We start from the raw sequence: 14,837 nt of genomic DNA on the forward strand, positions 1-14,837 counted from the left end.
AAATAAAGGGTGGCAAATCAACAGACCAAAGTGTTAGGATAGAGATGCTTGGGAGGGGGTATCACCACACACCCATCCCAAGGGAAAACTGGCCCATCTCCACCTATAGTTAGACCAGCACGGCTAGCACGTAACCATAGGTTACAACTGAAAGCATCACTTATCTGTCCTTAGAAGTCAAAATCAGCCAGGGCTAAAAGTTGTCGTTCCTTTTTAAAAAAACAAAAGAGGTTTTTTTAAAGACTACAACTAGTCCTTCACCATAGGTAAGTTGACGACACTTGAATATCAAGGAAAAAAGATTTAAGTCAATGGTTTGGGTGCCACTGAGACTGACATAATAGCTGTTGCTGAAAATTCCCTACAACAGAAAGGGAGTTAGTGCTTCATAAAATTAAGTTAAAAGGTCTACTTTTTCTTCACAGCTCAGCCAACTCTTCCCTGAGGTGCTGTATGGAAACCTCCTCTCTTTTCAGCTCTGCTTGCTTTAGTGTTTCCTGGAAGATCTCTTTTGCTTATGCGTATCCTTCTCTGTGCATCAGAATTGCAGCTAGATTCCTGAGCAGCATGGATTCCTGAGCAGCTCAGGATGTTCTGTCTCACCGGATCTGATGCCCGTTGCACATAAACACAGGCCTATCGAAGTGGCCCTGTGCATCCAGGGTGGTAGCCATGGCACTCATCAGCATGACGGTCTATGGGTGTCTTCCTCCTAGTATCTCTTCAGAAATCTGCAAAGCTTTTTCAAACCTGTTCTATTTCATACATCTTCTGTTCTCTGCTTGGAGAATAGAAGGTAGCAAGTATAGGTGTCTAAACACATGCCAAGGAGGAGGTGGGTGTTGGCTTTCTCTTTTGCCGACAGAATGTCTTCTGCTAATTCCTTTCCTCTTTCAGTTTTTCCCTCTAGAGTTGACATGTAGAACTCATAGATGGGAATTTGCTCGTGCTGGCTATCTCGAGCAGCATAGATACCGGTCAGCTTTAGAGAGATTTGAATTATTGCGTTGTTTTCCTATTGTATGTCCCTTCCAAGCAGGTAACTCATTATTGCTTTAAAAAGCTTTTCAGCATTTTCAAGCCGACCCCATATAAATGCTGAGTTGGCCAGCAGATCGGAAGTGTAAGCGATGGCCTTTCCGTTACTGGTCTGCTAGGCAAGATGAGTGTCATGTTAAATTAGCTCAGCCCTTTCTGGCTCATCTTTGGTGATGCTCAACTTGGTTGTGTTCAGGAGCTGGATGATCTCAGCCTCCTCCACTGTGCCCTGGGAGGCAGCGCTGCCTCCTTTCTCCTTGTCTCCTTTCTCTCTGTTGCAGTAGGCCTCGAGAACTAGGTGAGCACTCCCAGAAGCCACAGCAGGCCTGGGCCAGTGGTGCAGCATGCCTCGGGATGAGGGCACCCCCACTTAAGACGCCCGGTCTCTTGCTGCCCCAGGAGCAGGGATGTGGAACAGGCCCTGTACCACCATCTCCCAGCCCACAGGAGGTCTCGATCCAGGCGCAGGAGCTGGTATATGCTCACATAGGGGGCTCAGCGTCTCATCAGGGTTTCAGAGTTTATAGGTCTTTCACCCCTTTGGTTAGGTTTATTTATAGGTGGTGAAGTTTTGGGGTGATGGTAGGGTTCGGAGCTGATGGCCAAGAAAGAATTCTTGAAAACCTCTTTGGTGCAAGAAGGTGATTTTGTTGAAGCACAAGGACAGGACCCGTATGCAGAAAGAGCAGCACTGGGGTGGTAAAGAGTGACTAGTTACATATTAAGGTGTTGGGGGAGATAAAGTCAGGAGGAAGTTTCTTAAAGGGATTTTCATATGCTAAAGACTCCCAGATTACTGAAGGTCTAGCTGTTGTCAAACTAAGGTTGTTTTCCCTCTAGTAAAGCATTAAGACAGTAGGGAGTGCCTGGATTTTAGGCCATTGATAAGATTGACCTTTTTTTGGTAATTGTACTAAGATATTTGTGAATTGATGGAGACTCTTAACAGTTTAACTGTCTGTTTTCTGTCCTTTCCTTTGGTCTTGGGTACCAGGAGCTCCTAAAATATTATACATATCCTACCTTGGGTGGGGGGAGGGTGTGTGCTAGCTTGTGCTTGGCCCTCAGCTTGCCTTATGGTCTCTCATCATAAGTATCTTATTGGTTTTGGTGCAATTATAAATGAAATTGATTTCCTAATTTCTCCTTCTGCTGTTTTATTATTCGCGTATGGAAATGCAATGTATTTCTGAAGGTTGTTTTTGTATCGTGCAACTTTACTGAATTTGTATCAGTTCTAGCAGTTTTTGGTGGTCTTTTGGATTTTCTATATAGAGTATCCTGTCACTGGTGAATAGTAAGTTTGACTTTCTTGCTAATTTGGATGCCTTTTATTTCTTTTTGTTGTCTGATTGCTGAGGCTAGGACTTCTAGTACTATGTTAAATAACAGTGGTGAGAGTGGACATCTGTGTTTTTCCTAACCATAGTGGAAAAGCTGTTTTTCCCCATTGAGTATGATGTTGTTAGCTGTGGAATTTTCGTATATGGCCTTACTGACATTGAGGTATATTCCCCCTAAACCTACTCTGCTGAGGGTTTTTATTAATGTGATGTGTGCTGTTCTTTTTCAAATGATTCTTCATCTATTGAAATAATCATATGGTTCTTATACTTTCTTTTATTGATGTGATGTATCACATTGATTTGTCAATATTGAACCACACTTGCATCCCAGGAATAAACCCCACTTGATTATGGGAATGATTTGGGATATTGGCCTGTAGTTCTCTTTTTTTTAATGGGATCTTTATCTGGTTTTGGTATCAGGTAATGTTGACTTCACAGAATGAATCCAGAAGTTTTTGTTCTATTTTTTGGAATAGTTTGAGAAGAATAAGGTTTGAATCTTCTTTCAATGATATAATTCATCTATAAAGCCATCAGTCTCTGGACTTTTGTTGGGAGTTTTGATTACTGATTCAATTTCTTTGCTAGTTATCAATCTGTTCAAGTTTTCTATTTCTTCCTGTTTTAGTTCTGGTAGCTTGTTTCTTGGAATTTATCCATTTTTTCCAGGTTGCCCAATTTATTGGCGTATGGTTTTTTATAATATTATAATTAATTTGTTTTTCTGTGGTGTTGGTTGTTATTACTCTTCTCTCATCTGATTTTATTTATTTGGGTCCTTTCTCTTGTCTTTTTGATAGAAGTCTCAATAGGGGGTTATCCCTTTTGTTAAGTTTTTCAGAGAAGCAGCTCCTGGTTTCATTGATTGGTTCTAGTGCTTTTTTAGTTTATATATCACTTATTTCTGCTCTAATCTTTATTATTTCCTTCCTTCTCCTGGCTTCAGGTTTTGTTATTCTTTCTCTAGCTCCTTTAGGTTTAAACTTAGGTTGTTTGAGCTTTTTCTTGAGGTACCCCTGTACTGCTATAAACTTCCCTCTTAATACCACTTTTGCTGTATCCCAAAGGTTTGGGACCATTGTGTTTTCATCTTCATTTGTTTCCACGCATTTTCTTATTTCTTTGTTGATTTCCTGGTTGACTACTTAGTAGGATGTTCTTTAACCTCCATGCATTTTTGGTATTTCCAAATTTCTTGTGGTTGATTTCAAGTTTCATAATGTTGTGATCAGAAAAGGTACATGGTATGATTACAGTCCTTTTATACTTGTTGAGGCCTGATTTGTGTCCTAATGTGATCTATTCTGGAGAATGTTCCATGTGCACTTGAAAAGAATGTGTATTCTGCTTTAGGATGGAATGTTCTGAATATGTGTTAAGTCCGACCCAGTGTGTCATTCAAAGCCATTGTTTCCTTATTGATTTTCTGCTTAGATGATCTGTCCTTTGCTGTAAGTGGGGTGTTAAAGTCCCCTACTGCTATTGTATTAATGATTCTTTTATGTTTGTTTTTAACAGGTTTCTGTATTTGGGTGCTTTCATGTTTGGTACATGAGTATTTACAATTGTTATATCTTTTTGGGTTGCTCCCCATTATGATTATATCGTGTCTTTCTTTATCTCTTGTCATAGTCTTTATTTTTATTTTATTGTTTTTTATTTAAAAAAATTTTTTTTTAATTTACATCCAAATTAGTTAGTATATAGTGCAACAATGATTTCAGGAGTAGATTCCCTAATGCCCCCTACCTATTTAGCCCATCCCCCCTCCCACAACCCCCCCAGTAACCGTCTGTTTGTTCTCCATATTTAGGAGTCTCTTATGTTCTGTCCCCCTCCCTGTTTTTATATTATTTTTGCTTTCCTTCCCTTATGTTCATCTGTTCTGTGTCTTAAAGCCCTCATATGAGTGAAGCCATATGATATTTATCTTTCTCTGACTAATTTTGCTTAGCATAATACCCTCTAGTTCCATCCACGTTGTTGCAAATGGCAAGATTTCATTCTTTTTGATTGCTGAGTAATACTCCATTGTTTATATGTATCACATCTTCTCTGTCCATCATCCATCGATGGACATTTGGGTTCCTTCCGTATTTTGGTTATTATTGATAGTGCTGCTATAAACATTGGGGTGCATGTGCCCCTTCGAAACAGCATACCTGTATCCCTTGGATAAATATCTAGTAGTGCAATTGCTGGGTCGCGGGGTAGTTCTATTTTTAATTTTTTGAGGAACCTCCATACTGTTTTCCAGAGTGGCTGCACCAGCTTGCATTCCCACCAACAGTGCAATAGAGATCCTCTTTCTCTGCATCCTCGCCAACATCTGTTGTTGCCTGAGTTGTTAATGTTAGCCATTGCGACAGGTGTGAGGTGGTTGTGGTTTTGATTTGTATTTCCCTGATGATGAGTGATGTTGAGCATTTTTTCATATGTTGGTTGGCCATCTGGATGTCTTCTTTGGAGAAGTGTCTATTCATGTCTTTTGCCCATTCATTCACTGGATTGTTTTTTGGATGTTGAGTTTAATAAGTTCTTTATAGATTTTTGATACTAACCCTTTATCTGATATGGCGTTTGCAAATATCTTCTCCCATTCTGTCGGTTGCCTTTTAGTTTTGCTCATTGTTTTCTTCGCTGTGCAGAGCTTTTTATTTTGATGAGGTCCCAATAGTTTATTTTTGCTTTTGTTTCCCTGGTCTCTGGAGACGTGTTGAGTAAGAAGTTGCTGTGGCCAAGATCAAAGAGGTTTTTGCCTGCTTTCTCCCTGAGGACTTTGATGGCTTCCTGTCTTACATTTAGGTCTTTCGTCCATTTTGAGTTTATTTTTGTGTATGGTGTAAGAAAGTGGTCCAGGTTCATTCTTCTGAATGTCGCCGTCCAGTTTTCCCAGCACCACTTGCTGAAGAGACTGTCTTTATTCTACTGGGTGTTCTTTCCTGCTTTGTCAAACAGTAGTTGGCCATATGTTTGTGGGTCCATTTCTGGGTTCTCTATTCTGTTCCATTGATCTGAGTGTCTGTTTTTGTGCCATCATAGCCTTTATTTTTAAGTCTTGCTACTCCAATATAACCCTTGCTACTCTGGCTTTCTTTTAACATTCATTTGTGTATCGGTGTTTCTTCACCCCCTCATTTTCAATCTGCAGGTGTCTTTAGGTCTAAAATGAGACTCATATAGGTAGCATATAGATGGGTCTTGTTTTTAATCCATTTGACACCCTGTATCTTTGGGTTGGAGGATTGATCCATTTACATTCAAAGTAATTATTGATATGTATTTATTGCCATTTTGTTGCTTGTTTTTGTCAATGTTTCCAGAGATTATCTCTGATCCTTTGTCACTTTTGGTCTCTCCTTTGCACTCGTGAGTCCCCTGTAATATTTCCAGCAGTGCTGGTTTAGTGATCATGAACTCCTTTTAGCTTTTGTTTGGGAAACTTTATCTCTCCTTCTATTCTGAATGATAGCCTTGCTGGACAGAGTATTCTTGGCTGCAGATTTTTCCCAATTAACAAATTGAATGTATCATGCCACTCCCTTCTGGCTTGTCAAGTTTCTGTTGAGAAGTCTCCAGCTAGCCTTATGGGTCTTCCCTTGTATGTTAAGGACTTTTTTCGTCTTGCTGCTTTTAAGACTTTTTATCACTATAATCTGTAAATTTATTTACAGTATATCTTAGTGTTTGCCTGCTTTTTTTGATTTTGATGAAAGTTCTCTGTGCCTCCTGAGTCTGGATGTCTGTTTCCTTCCTGAGATTAGGGAAGTTTTCTTCTATTATTTCCTCCAATAAATTTTCTGCCCCCTTTTTTTCTCTTCTGTGACTCTAATAATGTGAATGTTATTATGTTTGCTGAAGCTGTTGAGTTCCCTAAGTCTATTCTTGTGATTTATTCTTTTTCTCTTTTGTTCAGCTTCATTACTTTCCATTATTTTGTCTTCTGGGTCACTAATTCCTCACCTTCTTCCAGCCTGCTGTTAATTGCATCAAGCCTGTTTAAATCTCATTTTATTGCACTCTTCATCTCTAATTGATTCTTTAACTCTTTTATCTTTGTGGTAAGGGTCTCTCTGACGTGTTTTCTCCAACCCAGTGAGTATTATGATTGTTGCTTTAAATTCTCCAACAGGCATGTTACTTATGTGTTTTACTTAGATCTCTGGACATGGCCTTATCTTGTTCTTTCATTGGGGATAAATTTCTGTCTTTGCATTTTGTCTAAGTCTCTGCCTTCTTCTTTGTGTTAGAAAAGCCAGTAATGTGTCCTCCTGAACGTAATGGCTTTATTAAGAAGAGGTCATATAGTGCCCAGGGCCTGGTGCTACAGAGAGTGTCTCTGGTGCATGCTTCGTGCACTATGCTGTTGTGTTTTGGCTGTTCTATCCTTCAGGCCAGTCATCTGCAGAGGCTCTCCTTGTCTGCTGTGGGCAGTTGTTGTAGATTAAGTCTAAAGTTCTCTCTTGTTTAGCAAAAGAGTGCAACACAGGATTGAAAGCGAGAGATGGCTAATGTCCAGGAAAAGACAAGAGCCCTGAATAAGGGTCCTTGCCCCGTTTTTATTAAGATCAGAAGGCTTACAAACATGGCGATGGACATGCACAAAGGGACAATGAATCTGTGAATGCTAACTTGTGGACGTGAGGGAAAGGGGATCTTTGTGGTTAGGGGTTTGGGTTAATATAAAACAAAATCTGGGCAGTCGGGAGGAGGGTTGTTTACAGCGGACATGAGGCAGCACCTCTGTTTACCTTAGCTAGTGTAGGGGATAAGACAGGGGAATAACCTCAGGGTTGACAAGGCACCTTTTCTGCTTTGTTAACCATTTCTGCTCTGGGCTGCTTTGCCTGCAGCGCAGCAGTCCATAGTCCAATTCACCAATTTACCTAACCTGGCCCTATCCTCCTGTGAAAGCAGCTTTTCTGCTATAGTACTAAATTGGGAGTGCTTCCACCCTGAACATCTAATCTTATTTATTTCATATACCTATGTATTGGGCACTTTTGCACTGTTTCTGTTTCAGGCCTTTGCCTCTCCCTCTCTGTTTTGGGGGCTCTGCACCCCCTCTTTATTTTGGGGTGCCTTTGCACCTCCCTATTCCTGGCACCTTTGTGCTTCCCTATTCTTGGGGTGTCTTTGCACCTCCCTATTCTTGGAGTGCCAGTCTGTTTTACCCAAACTCAGGTGTGAGCATTTGACGACTTTGTATTTCTTTATGCCTTGTCAACCCATTGGTGTAAGCCTGGGGGGTTCCTACACTTATCCCCTACAGGCAGTGTTTGATCCCTGACCTGAGTGTGGTGACTTTTAACCAGGTGTACTCTGATCTACCTGTGAAATGATACTTGATACTGCTTACACAAAAACTGAGACCCTGCAAAACTCTGATCAGAGACGTAGTTTGGGCAGGGGTTTGTGCGGCCTGCCATGTTGTAACTGAGGCAGGCTTGACTGAGAAGGGTAGTGCCACCAGAGCACAGGAGGTGGGGCTTGGTGTAAGCAAGGTAGGAAGCCAGTGTGGGCACCATGCTGCTTCCTGCAGGTGTCTCTGTGTTTATGCTGAGAGGCAGGGGAGGGAAATGGCACTGGCCAGCTCCTCTGTCCCTGGAGAAACATCTCCATGAACCCTACCTCTCAAGGAAGTGCTCCTAGAATAGTGAATAATCACCTTCTGTGTGTCCTAGGTGTTTTTCAGATTGCTGTTTCCAAACTGCCCCTAAGTTGTTTACCTGCCTTCTTTCCAGGAGCAGTCAGTGCCCTCTATGCTCTATTCAAGCGAAGCCCATTGACTTTTAAAACTCCATGTCTTAAGCCCTGCTGATTTCAAGAACTCCCAAATTCAACCCCTTTCATTTTCCAAGTCAATGGCACTAGGGAAACATTCTCCCTGTGTGTTCCCCTGTGTGCTCCTCCTTTTCCTGCCCTTGTTTATGGCCCCCTCCCTTCTGTGGCTCCTGAGATCCATTTCTCTCCTAAATCGTGGCTCCGCACTTTCTACCTTTCTCTATATGGCCTCTTTTCTCCTTTTTAGTTGTGGAGTTTGATCTGTCCATGTTCAGGTCAATTTCTTGGGTATTTAGGATGATTTGGTATTTACCTAGTTGTGTTTGTGGGACAAGATGAGCCTTGGGCCCTCCTACTCTGCCACCATCTTTTCCCCCCACTGAGCATTCATAGCATCATTTATCAGATCCTGGAGAAAGTACCCAGTATACCCCTAGGGCCACATGGAAAGGTCAAGGCAGAATGCAGGCAGAGCCAGTCTTTCATGGCTTTTTTTTTTCCAATAGAAGTATTGTTACCCCAGCTTTCTTTTCACATCCTTTTACAGGATAAATGCTTTTCCATCCCTTCACCTTTAATCTCCACGCATCTTTAGGTCTGAAATGAATCTCTTATAGGCAACATATAAGATAAGTCTTGCTTTTTATATATTCTGTTACTGTCTGTCTTTTGTTTAGTCCATTTACATTCAAGGTAATTATTTATAGGTATGTACTTCTTGCCGTTTTATTATTTGTTTTATGGTTGTTTTTGTAGTTCTTCTCTATTCCTTTCTTCTCATGCTCTTTTCTTTGTTTTCTGGCTTTCTTTAGTCAGATGCTTGGATTCCTTTCTCCATTATTTTTACAGATCTGTTACTGATTTTTGATTTGTGATTACCATTAGGTTTGTATATAACATTTTTTGAATATAGTAGTGTATGTTAAGTTGATGGCTGCTTAAGTTTGAATCCATTCTTTACTCTTCTCCCCACCATGTTTTAGGTATATGATGTCATATTAACATCCTTTTATTATATGAATCCCTTGACTGATTTTTATAGATATGCTTCATTTTACTGTTTTGTGTTTACTACTTTTCTTACTCTTAAGGTCTTTCCTTTCCACTCAGAGAGTCCCCTTTAATGTTTCTTATAGGGTTGCTTTAGTAGTCACGGATTCCTTTAACTTTTGTTTGGAAACTCTTTATCTTTCCTTCTATTCTACATGATAGCCTTGATGGATGGAGTGTGCTTGGTTGTAGGTTTTTTTCTTTCAGCACTTTGAATATAGCATGCCACTCCCTTTTGGACTGAAAAGTTTTTGCTGAAAAATCAGTCAATAGCCTTATGGGGTTTCCCTTGTATATAACTGTTTTCTCTTGCTGCTTTTAAAATTCTTTATCACTACTTTTTGCTATTTTAATTACAGTGTGTCTTGGCCTGGACTATTTGGGTTAATTTTGTTGGGGACTCTCTGCCTCCTGGATCTGTAGTTGTTTCCTTTCCCAGATTTGGGAAGTTTTCAGCTATTATTTCTCAAATAGATTTTCTACACCCTTTTTTCTCTCTTCTCCTTCTGAGATCCCTATAATGTGAATGTTGTTACACTTGGTGGTGTTGCTGAGTTCCCTTAGTCTATTTTCATTTTTTATTTTCTCTCTCCTCTTTAGCTTGGCTGCTTTCCATTACCCTGTCCTCCAGGTCACTGATCTGTCCTTCTGCTTCCTCTAGTCTACTACTTATTCCATCTGGTATATTTTTAATTTTGGTTATTGAGCTCTTCATCTCTGATTGGTTCTTTAGGTTTCCTCTGTCTTTGTTGAGGGTCTTACTGAGATCTTCCACCCTTTTCTCCTGTCCAGGGAGTATCTTTATGACTATTACTTTAAATTCTCTATCAGGCATATTACTTAGCTCCGTTTTTATTTAGCTTTCTTGCTGTAATCTTATTTTGTTCTTTCATATAGGGCATATTCCTCTGTGTACTCATTTTGTCTGTTTCTGTGTGTTAGGAAAATCAGCTATGTCTTCAGTTCTTGAAAGTAGTGGCCTTATGAAGAAGAGGTCCTGGAGTGCCCTGAAGGGCAGTGTCCCCTGTTCACCAGAATCTGGTACTTCGTGGGTGGCTCCTTTATGTATTGCATGCACCCTACTGTTGTGGGTAACCACATTTTTGCCTTCAGTACAGTTGTCTGCATTGGCTCTCTTTGCCTGTTGGAGGCAGGGATTTTAGTTCCTCTGTTGTTAGTGGGCCAGTCTGGGGCCACATTCGCGTGAGTTGAGTCAGACCAGGGGTTTGCAAAATGCCAAAGCACCAAAATGCAGGGCATTTTTCCTGTGTTGTACCCTGAGAAGCTTTCATTGGTGAGTGGGGCCTGAATTCACACTAGATGTCTCTTCCCCTGTCCCTGCCCATGGTTGGGGCCTGCAGTGGGTCTGGTATATGTGGTTATCTTTCCCACCCCCACTCCCCAGAGCAGGAGTCCCTTTGGAGGGGTCATGGCTCCTATTGGGCCTGCTTGTGTACTTCCAGTCTTGTGGCACCTCTTTGGATGGACTGCAGCCAAGGGCATATTGGAGGGGGGTGGGTGTGGGGGTAAGGGCAGCTGGGGGAGGCGAGGGCAGCTGGGGGGGTGGTGCCATCAAAGGAGCCACATATTTAAAAATCTTATAATAGTCCATTAAAAAAGGTAAAAAGCAAATTTTAACATATTTTACCCAATATATTCCAAATATTACTATTTTAACAGGTAATCACTATAAAAAATGAGAGATTCTACCTTTTTGTGTGTGAAGTCTTCACAAACTGATGTGTATGTTATGCTTCTAGGACATGCCAGTTTGTACTATCCAGGTTTCAGGGGTTCAGTGGTCACAGATCCAGGCCCCTGTGTGTCTCACTCTTCTCTCCATTCTCCTTAATCTGTGACCCTTAGTTTTGTCTCCCTTTTCAGGGACTGTCTTGCCTGGTGCCTCTGACTCAGCTTATAGTTATTGTGGTTTACTCTTGAACTCTCCATGAATTTTGTTCTATCTTGTTTTCTGAAACCAGTTGTTGTTCATCAGTAAAGAGTTGATGTCCTGGTAGGAAGCCCTCAAGGTGACTGTTGTCTGAGACACAGGTGCCTCTAGGATGTTTTAATTTCTCTTTCTTACATGGAGTCTATTGAAATAAGATTATTTCATTTTTGCATATGGGGAACAATGAATTTTATTTCGAATTTTAGAAGTGAGATCTGAGATTAGGAAGGAGAATGAGTGTTGTGGTTTATACGTTGGGTGGTAAAATACTTACTGCAGGTAAAACTTTGTATTCACAAAATCATCTTTAAAAATCAGATTGAAGGGACACCTGGCTGGCTCAGTTGGTAGAACAAACAACTCTTGATCTTGAGGTTGTAAGTTTGAGCCCCACATTGGGTGTAGAGATCACTTAAAATTAAAAAAAAAAAAATCAGATTGGGGCTCCTGGATGGCTCAGTTGGTTCAGCTTCCGACTTTGGCTCATGTCATGATCTCACAGTTTGTAAGTTCAAGCCCTGCATCAGGCTTGCTTCTGTCAGTGTAGAGCCCACTTCAGATCTTGTGTCTGCCACCACCACAACCCCCCCCCCATCCACCACCCTTTCCTGCTTGTGCTCTGTCTCAAAGATAAATAAATCTTAAAAATTAAAAAAATCAGATCAAATTTTAGAAGCCAAAACCATCTCCACTGCTTGGCTGCTAAGACAAGTAACTTCCTGTCTTTGCAGGATTAACTACATAATCATACTGTGTGTATTTGTATGTGTAAACACACAAACGTGCTTCTAATAAAAATGAGTTCAAAGTAACTTTAACACAATTTCTTTTCAACTTCTTTTTGCGGACAAATCTGAGCAGTTGACAAATATCCCAGTGCGGTTGTTTACAATTCTAAAATCTTAAAACCTTTCAGTGTGTTGATATGCATTTGTATACTTTGTTTTTTGTTAGAAACTGGAAATGTGAAGATGCTTATCATTTACCTGAAGAAGCCTTTGAATATCAGCAACAAAGAAGTGATGAAAATAGAAATCCATTTTGATTTGCAATTCAACATCTCACAAGCTTCTATCAAAGCTTTAGGAGAAGACAAACAGGTGGCAAACTTAATTCTTTTGGATCGTTTGGAAATGTTTTAGCGTGTTTTTTTAAATTTTTTTAATGTTTTTATTTTATTTTGAGAGAGAGAGAGAGACAGAGTGTGAGTGGGGAAGGGGCAGAGAGAGAGGGAGACACAGAATCCGAAGCAGGCTTCAGGCTCTGAGCTGTCAGCACAGAGCCCGACGCGGGGCTCGAACTCACAAACTGTGAAACCATGACCTGAGCTGAAGTCGGTCGCTCAACCAACTGAGCCACCCAGGCACCCCTGTTTTAGCATGTTTTTATGTCTTTAACTTTCTTGTTGGGTTTTGATGTGAACATCTGCTCAAGCCAGATAGCTTGATCTTTGGAATATTCTGTAACAAGCACACGTAGGACACAAAACCCTTTTGTGCCTCAAAATGCTTTTACTCCACTTATTGTGAACAGTTAAAAATCTTCTAGGATAACATTACCACCTCGCCACATTCTTCTGAAGTTCTGAGGATACTTGCTGTGGGCTTCTTAGTATTTCCTTCTCTCTCCCCTCCTTGAGGACCGAGGGGAATCGCTAGAAATCGTGTCTCTTAGGGAGTTCTGAAATTTTATCTCCTGGTCTAATGCCGAAATGGTTTATACCTCTTCTAGACTGATACGGCCTCGAGATCATTGACTGTGATGTTTCCTGTTGACCCACAGCAAAGATCACAAAGATTTTCTGTATCACAGATGATAGGCAGAGCAAAGAAATTAGTGACGAGACCTACGATATTATGGTAATGGCTGATAGGAGGTTGAATTAAGAAGTCGGGGGGGGGGCGGGGAAGACTTGGGCCCATTTGCTTTTGGCACTGAGTTGCATATGAAGACCTCTCATATAGTGTTAAGTGCTCTGTGGTAGTGTTCCCAAAGACTCACCCTATGAAAAGACCATTTCATGGGTGAGGACGAGAGAAAGAGAATCATTTACTGAAAAATTACCTCCTATAACATATTACATATGAATTGGCCTAACACTGAGGCTACATAGGCTAAGGCCCCCACAGAGAGGGTGTATAGACCCTCACCAAGAGGGTTCTTGGCTTTATGGGAGGAAGAATTCAAGAGAAAACCATTTAGAGAAAGGGACAAAGATTTGTTAAACCTAGAAATAAGAAAAGAGCTACTTCACGGACAAAGTAGTGGCCCCTCCTCCAAGATGAGGAAAAGGGACCCCGCTTTGCCTCTGGAAAAGGGTTTTATGTTTTTAAAATTACCTAACTCTATAGGGAGGGGCTGTGAAGCTTTGGGTTTATTATTTACACTGGGAAGTAAGTTTTTTCCATTTTCCTAGGGTCGTGAGATTACCTATAGGGACCAATTTTAACAATGGCCTCCGCCTTTTACTGCCGGTTGGAGTGGAGTCTTACGGTCTTCTGTGAATCAGATCTTATGACTCTTCTTATGACCTGCTGACAGGTTAAGGGTCAGTCGAAAACCAAAATGACTTTGCTTTGGTGAATTAGTCTTCTGAGCCTCCCTTCCTTTCTGCCTCAACATTAGAGGTTTGCCTTTATTCGGTGAAAAACCTCAGGGGGCTCCTGGGTGGCTCAGTCTGTTAAGCATCTGACTCTTGATTTCAGCTCAGGTCATGCTGTCCCTGGTTTGTGGGTTCAAGTCCCACATCGGGCTCTGTGCTGACAGTGTAGAGCCTGCTTGGGATTCTCTCTCTTCCTTTCTCTCTGCCCCTCTCCTGTTCATTTTCTCTCTCTTAAAATAAACAAACATTAAAAAAAAAAAAAAAGAAAAACTTCAGAATTGTATGTATTTCCATGTCTCCTGAAGTGAAGAAAATGTTTCGGGGTAGAACTAAGGTTTTCCTGTGATTAAGCTGCAGTTCCTAGACCGTGAGGCCCTTGTGAGGAAGGAGTGGGGGTTGGAGAAATCCCACAGTTGGGAACTCACTGCAGGCTGTGAAGACACGAGGATGGAGTGAGTGAAAGAAGGGAAGTGGTCAGCCAGGGCTAGTCCTGGAGGGAAGGGGGTCAGAGAGGTGGAAACAGTAACATTATCCTTCAAAAGAGGACAAACCAAAGACTAACTTCGAATTTATCACTTTGCTGTGTTCTGAGCCTTAGCTTTTCCTTAAATTTTTAAGAGTTTAGTCCTTTTAAAGGTCATGTGGATTTTGGCTTGCATTTCAGATGTTGCCTGACCAGAAAAGAAGCTCCTCCGAACTTTCTGGTAAATTTGAGAAAGCAGACACTGACATTCCTAGCAGTCATGAAAGAGAGACAGGTATACTGGGAAATAAAATTTCTTACTCTGAATTCCCTATAAAGACAATAATAAAACCTTACTTGGAAGAGGTCACTGAAAACCTGTGGTCCTATAAGAGTAATAAATGTTCCATTGTACCTACAGAGAAAGAAAAGTTGCTAACATCTTATATTATTTTCCCAGTCTGATACATTCTCTTGTGGGTCAGTGGATATGGAAAAAGGAGAAAATATGATAGGGGTGGCTGGAGGCAGAATATGGGGGCACGGAAAGGCCCGGCCACCCCCAAAGCTGACCCTGCATAGATCCTGTATCTATTAGGA

At 41.1% G+C, this 14,837-nt stretch overlaps 1 protein-coding gene and 1 pseudogene across 1 annotated transcript in view; one reads left to right on the forward strand and one right to left on the reverse strand.

Annotated features, from left to right (window-relative positions):
* Positions 1-14,837, forward strand: part of SYCP2L (synaptonemal complex protein 2 like) — a 113,564-nt gene that overhangs the window by 32,427 nt on the left and 66,300 nt on the right. The window contains exons 15-16 of the mRNA XM_047101200.1: positions 12,127-12,272; positions 14,439-14,532. Of these exons, the coding sequence (XP_046957156.1) occupies positions 12,127-12,272; positions 14,439-14,532 (240 nt within the window). The remainder of the gene's footprint in view (positions 1-12,126; positions 12,273-14,438; positions 14,533-14,837) is intronic.
* LOC124528389 (tetratricopeptide repeat protein 19, mitochondrial-like) lies at positions 387-7,816 on the reverse strand (annotated as a pseudogene).

The sequence above is a fragment of the Lynx rufus genome, unplaced genomic scaffold (genome assembly GCF_022079265.1).
Source record: "Lynx rufus isolate CCGP_SWC_20201006 ecotype Redwood Valley unplaced genomic scaffold, mLynRuf1.p SCAF_6, whole genome shotgun sequence".
NCBI lineage: Eukaryota > Metazoa > Chordata > Mammalia > Carnivora > Felidae > Lynx > Lynx rufus.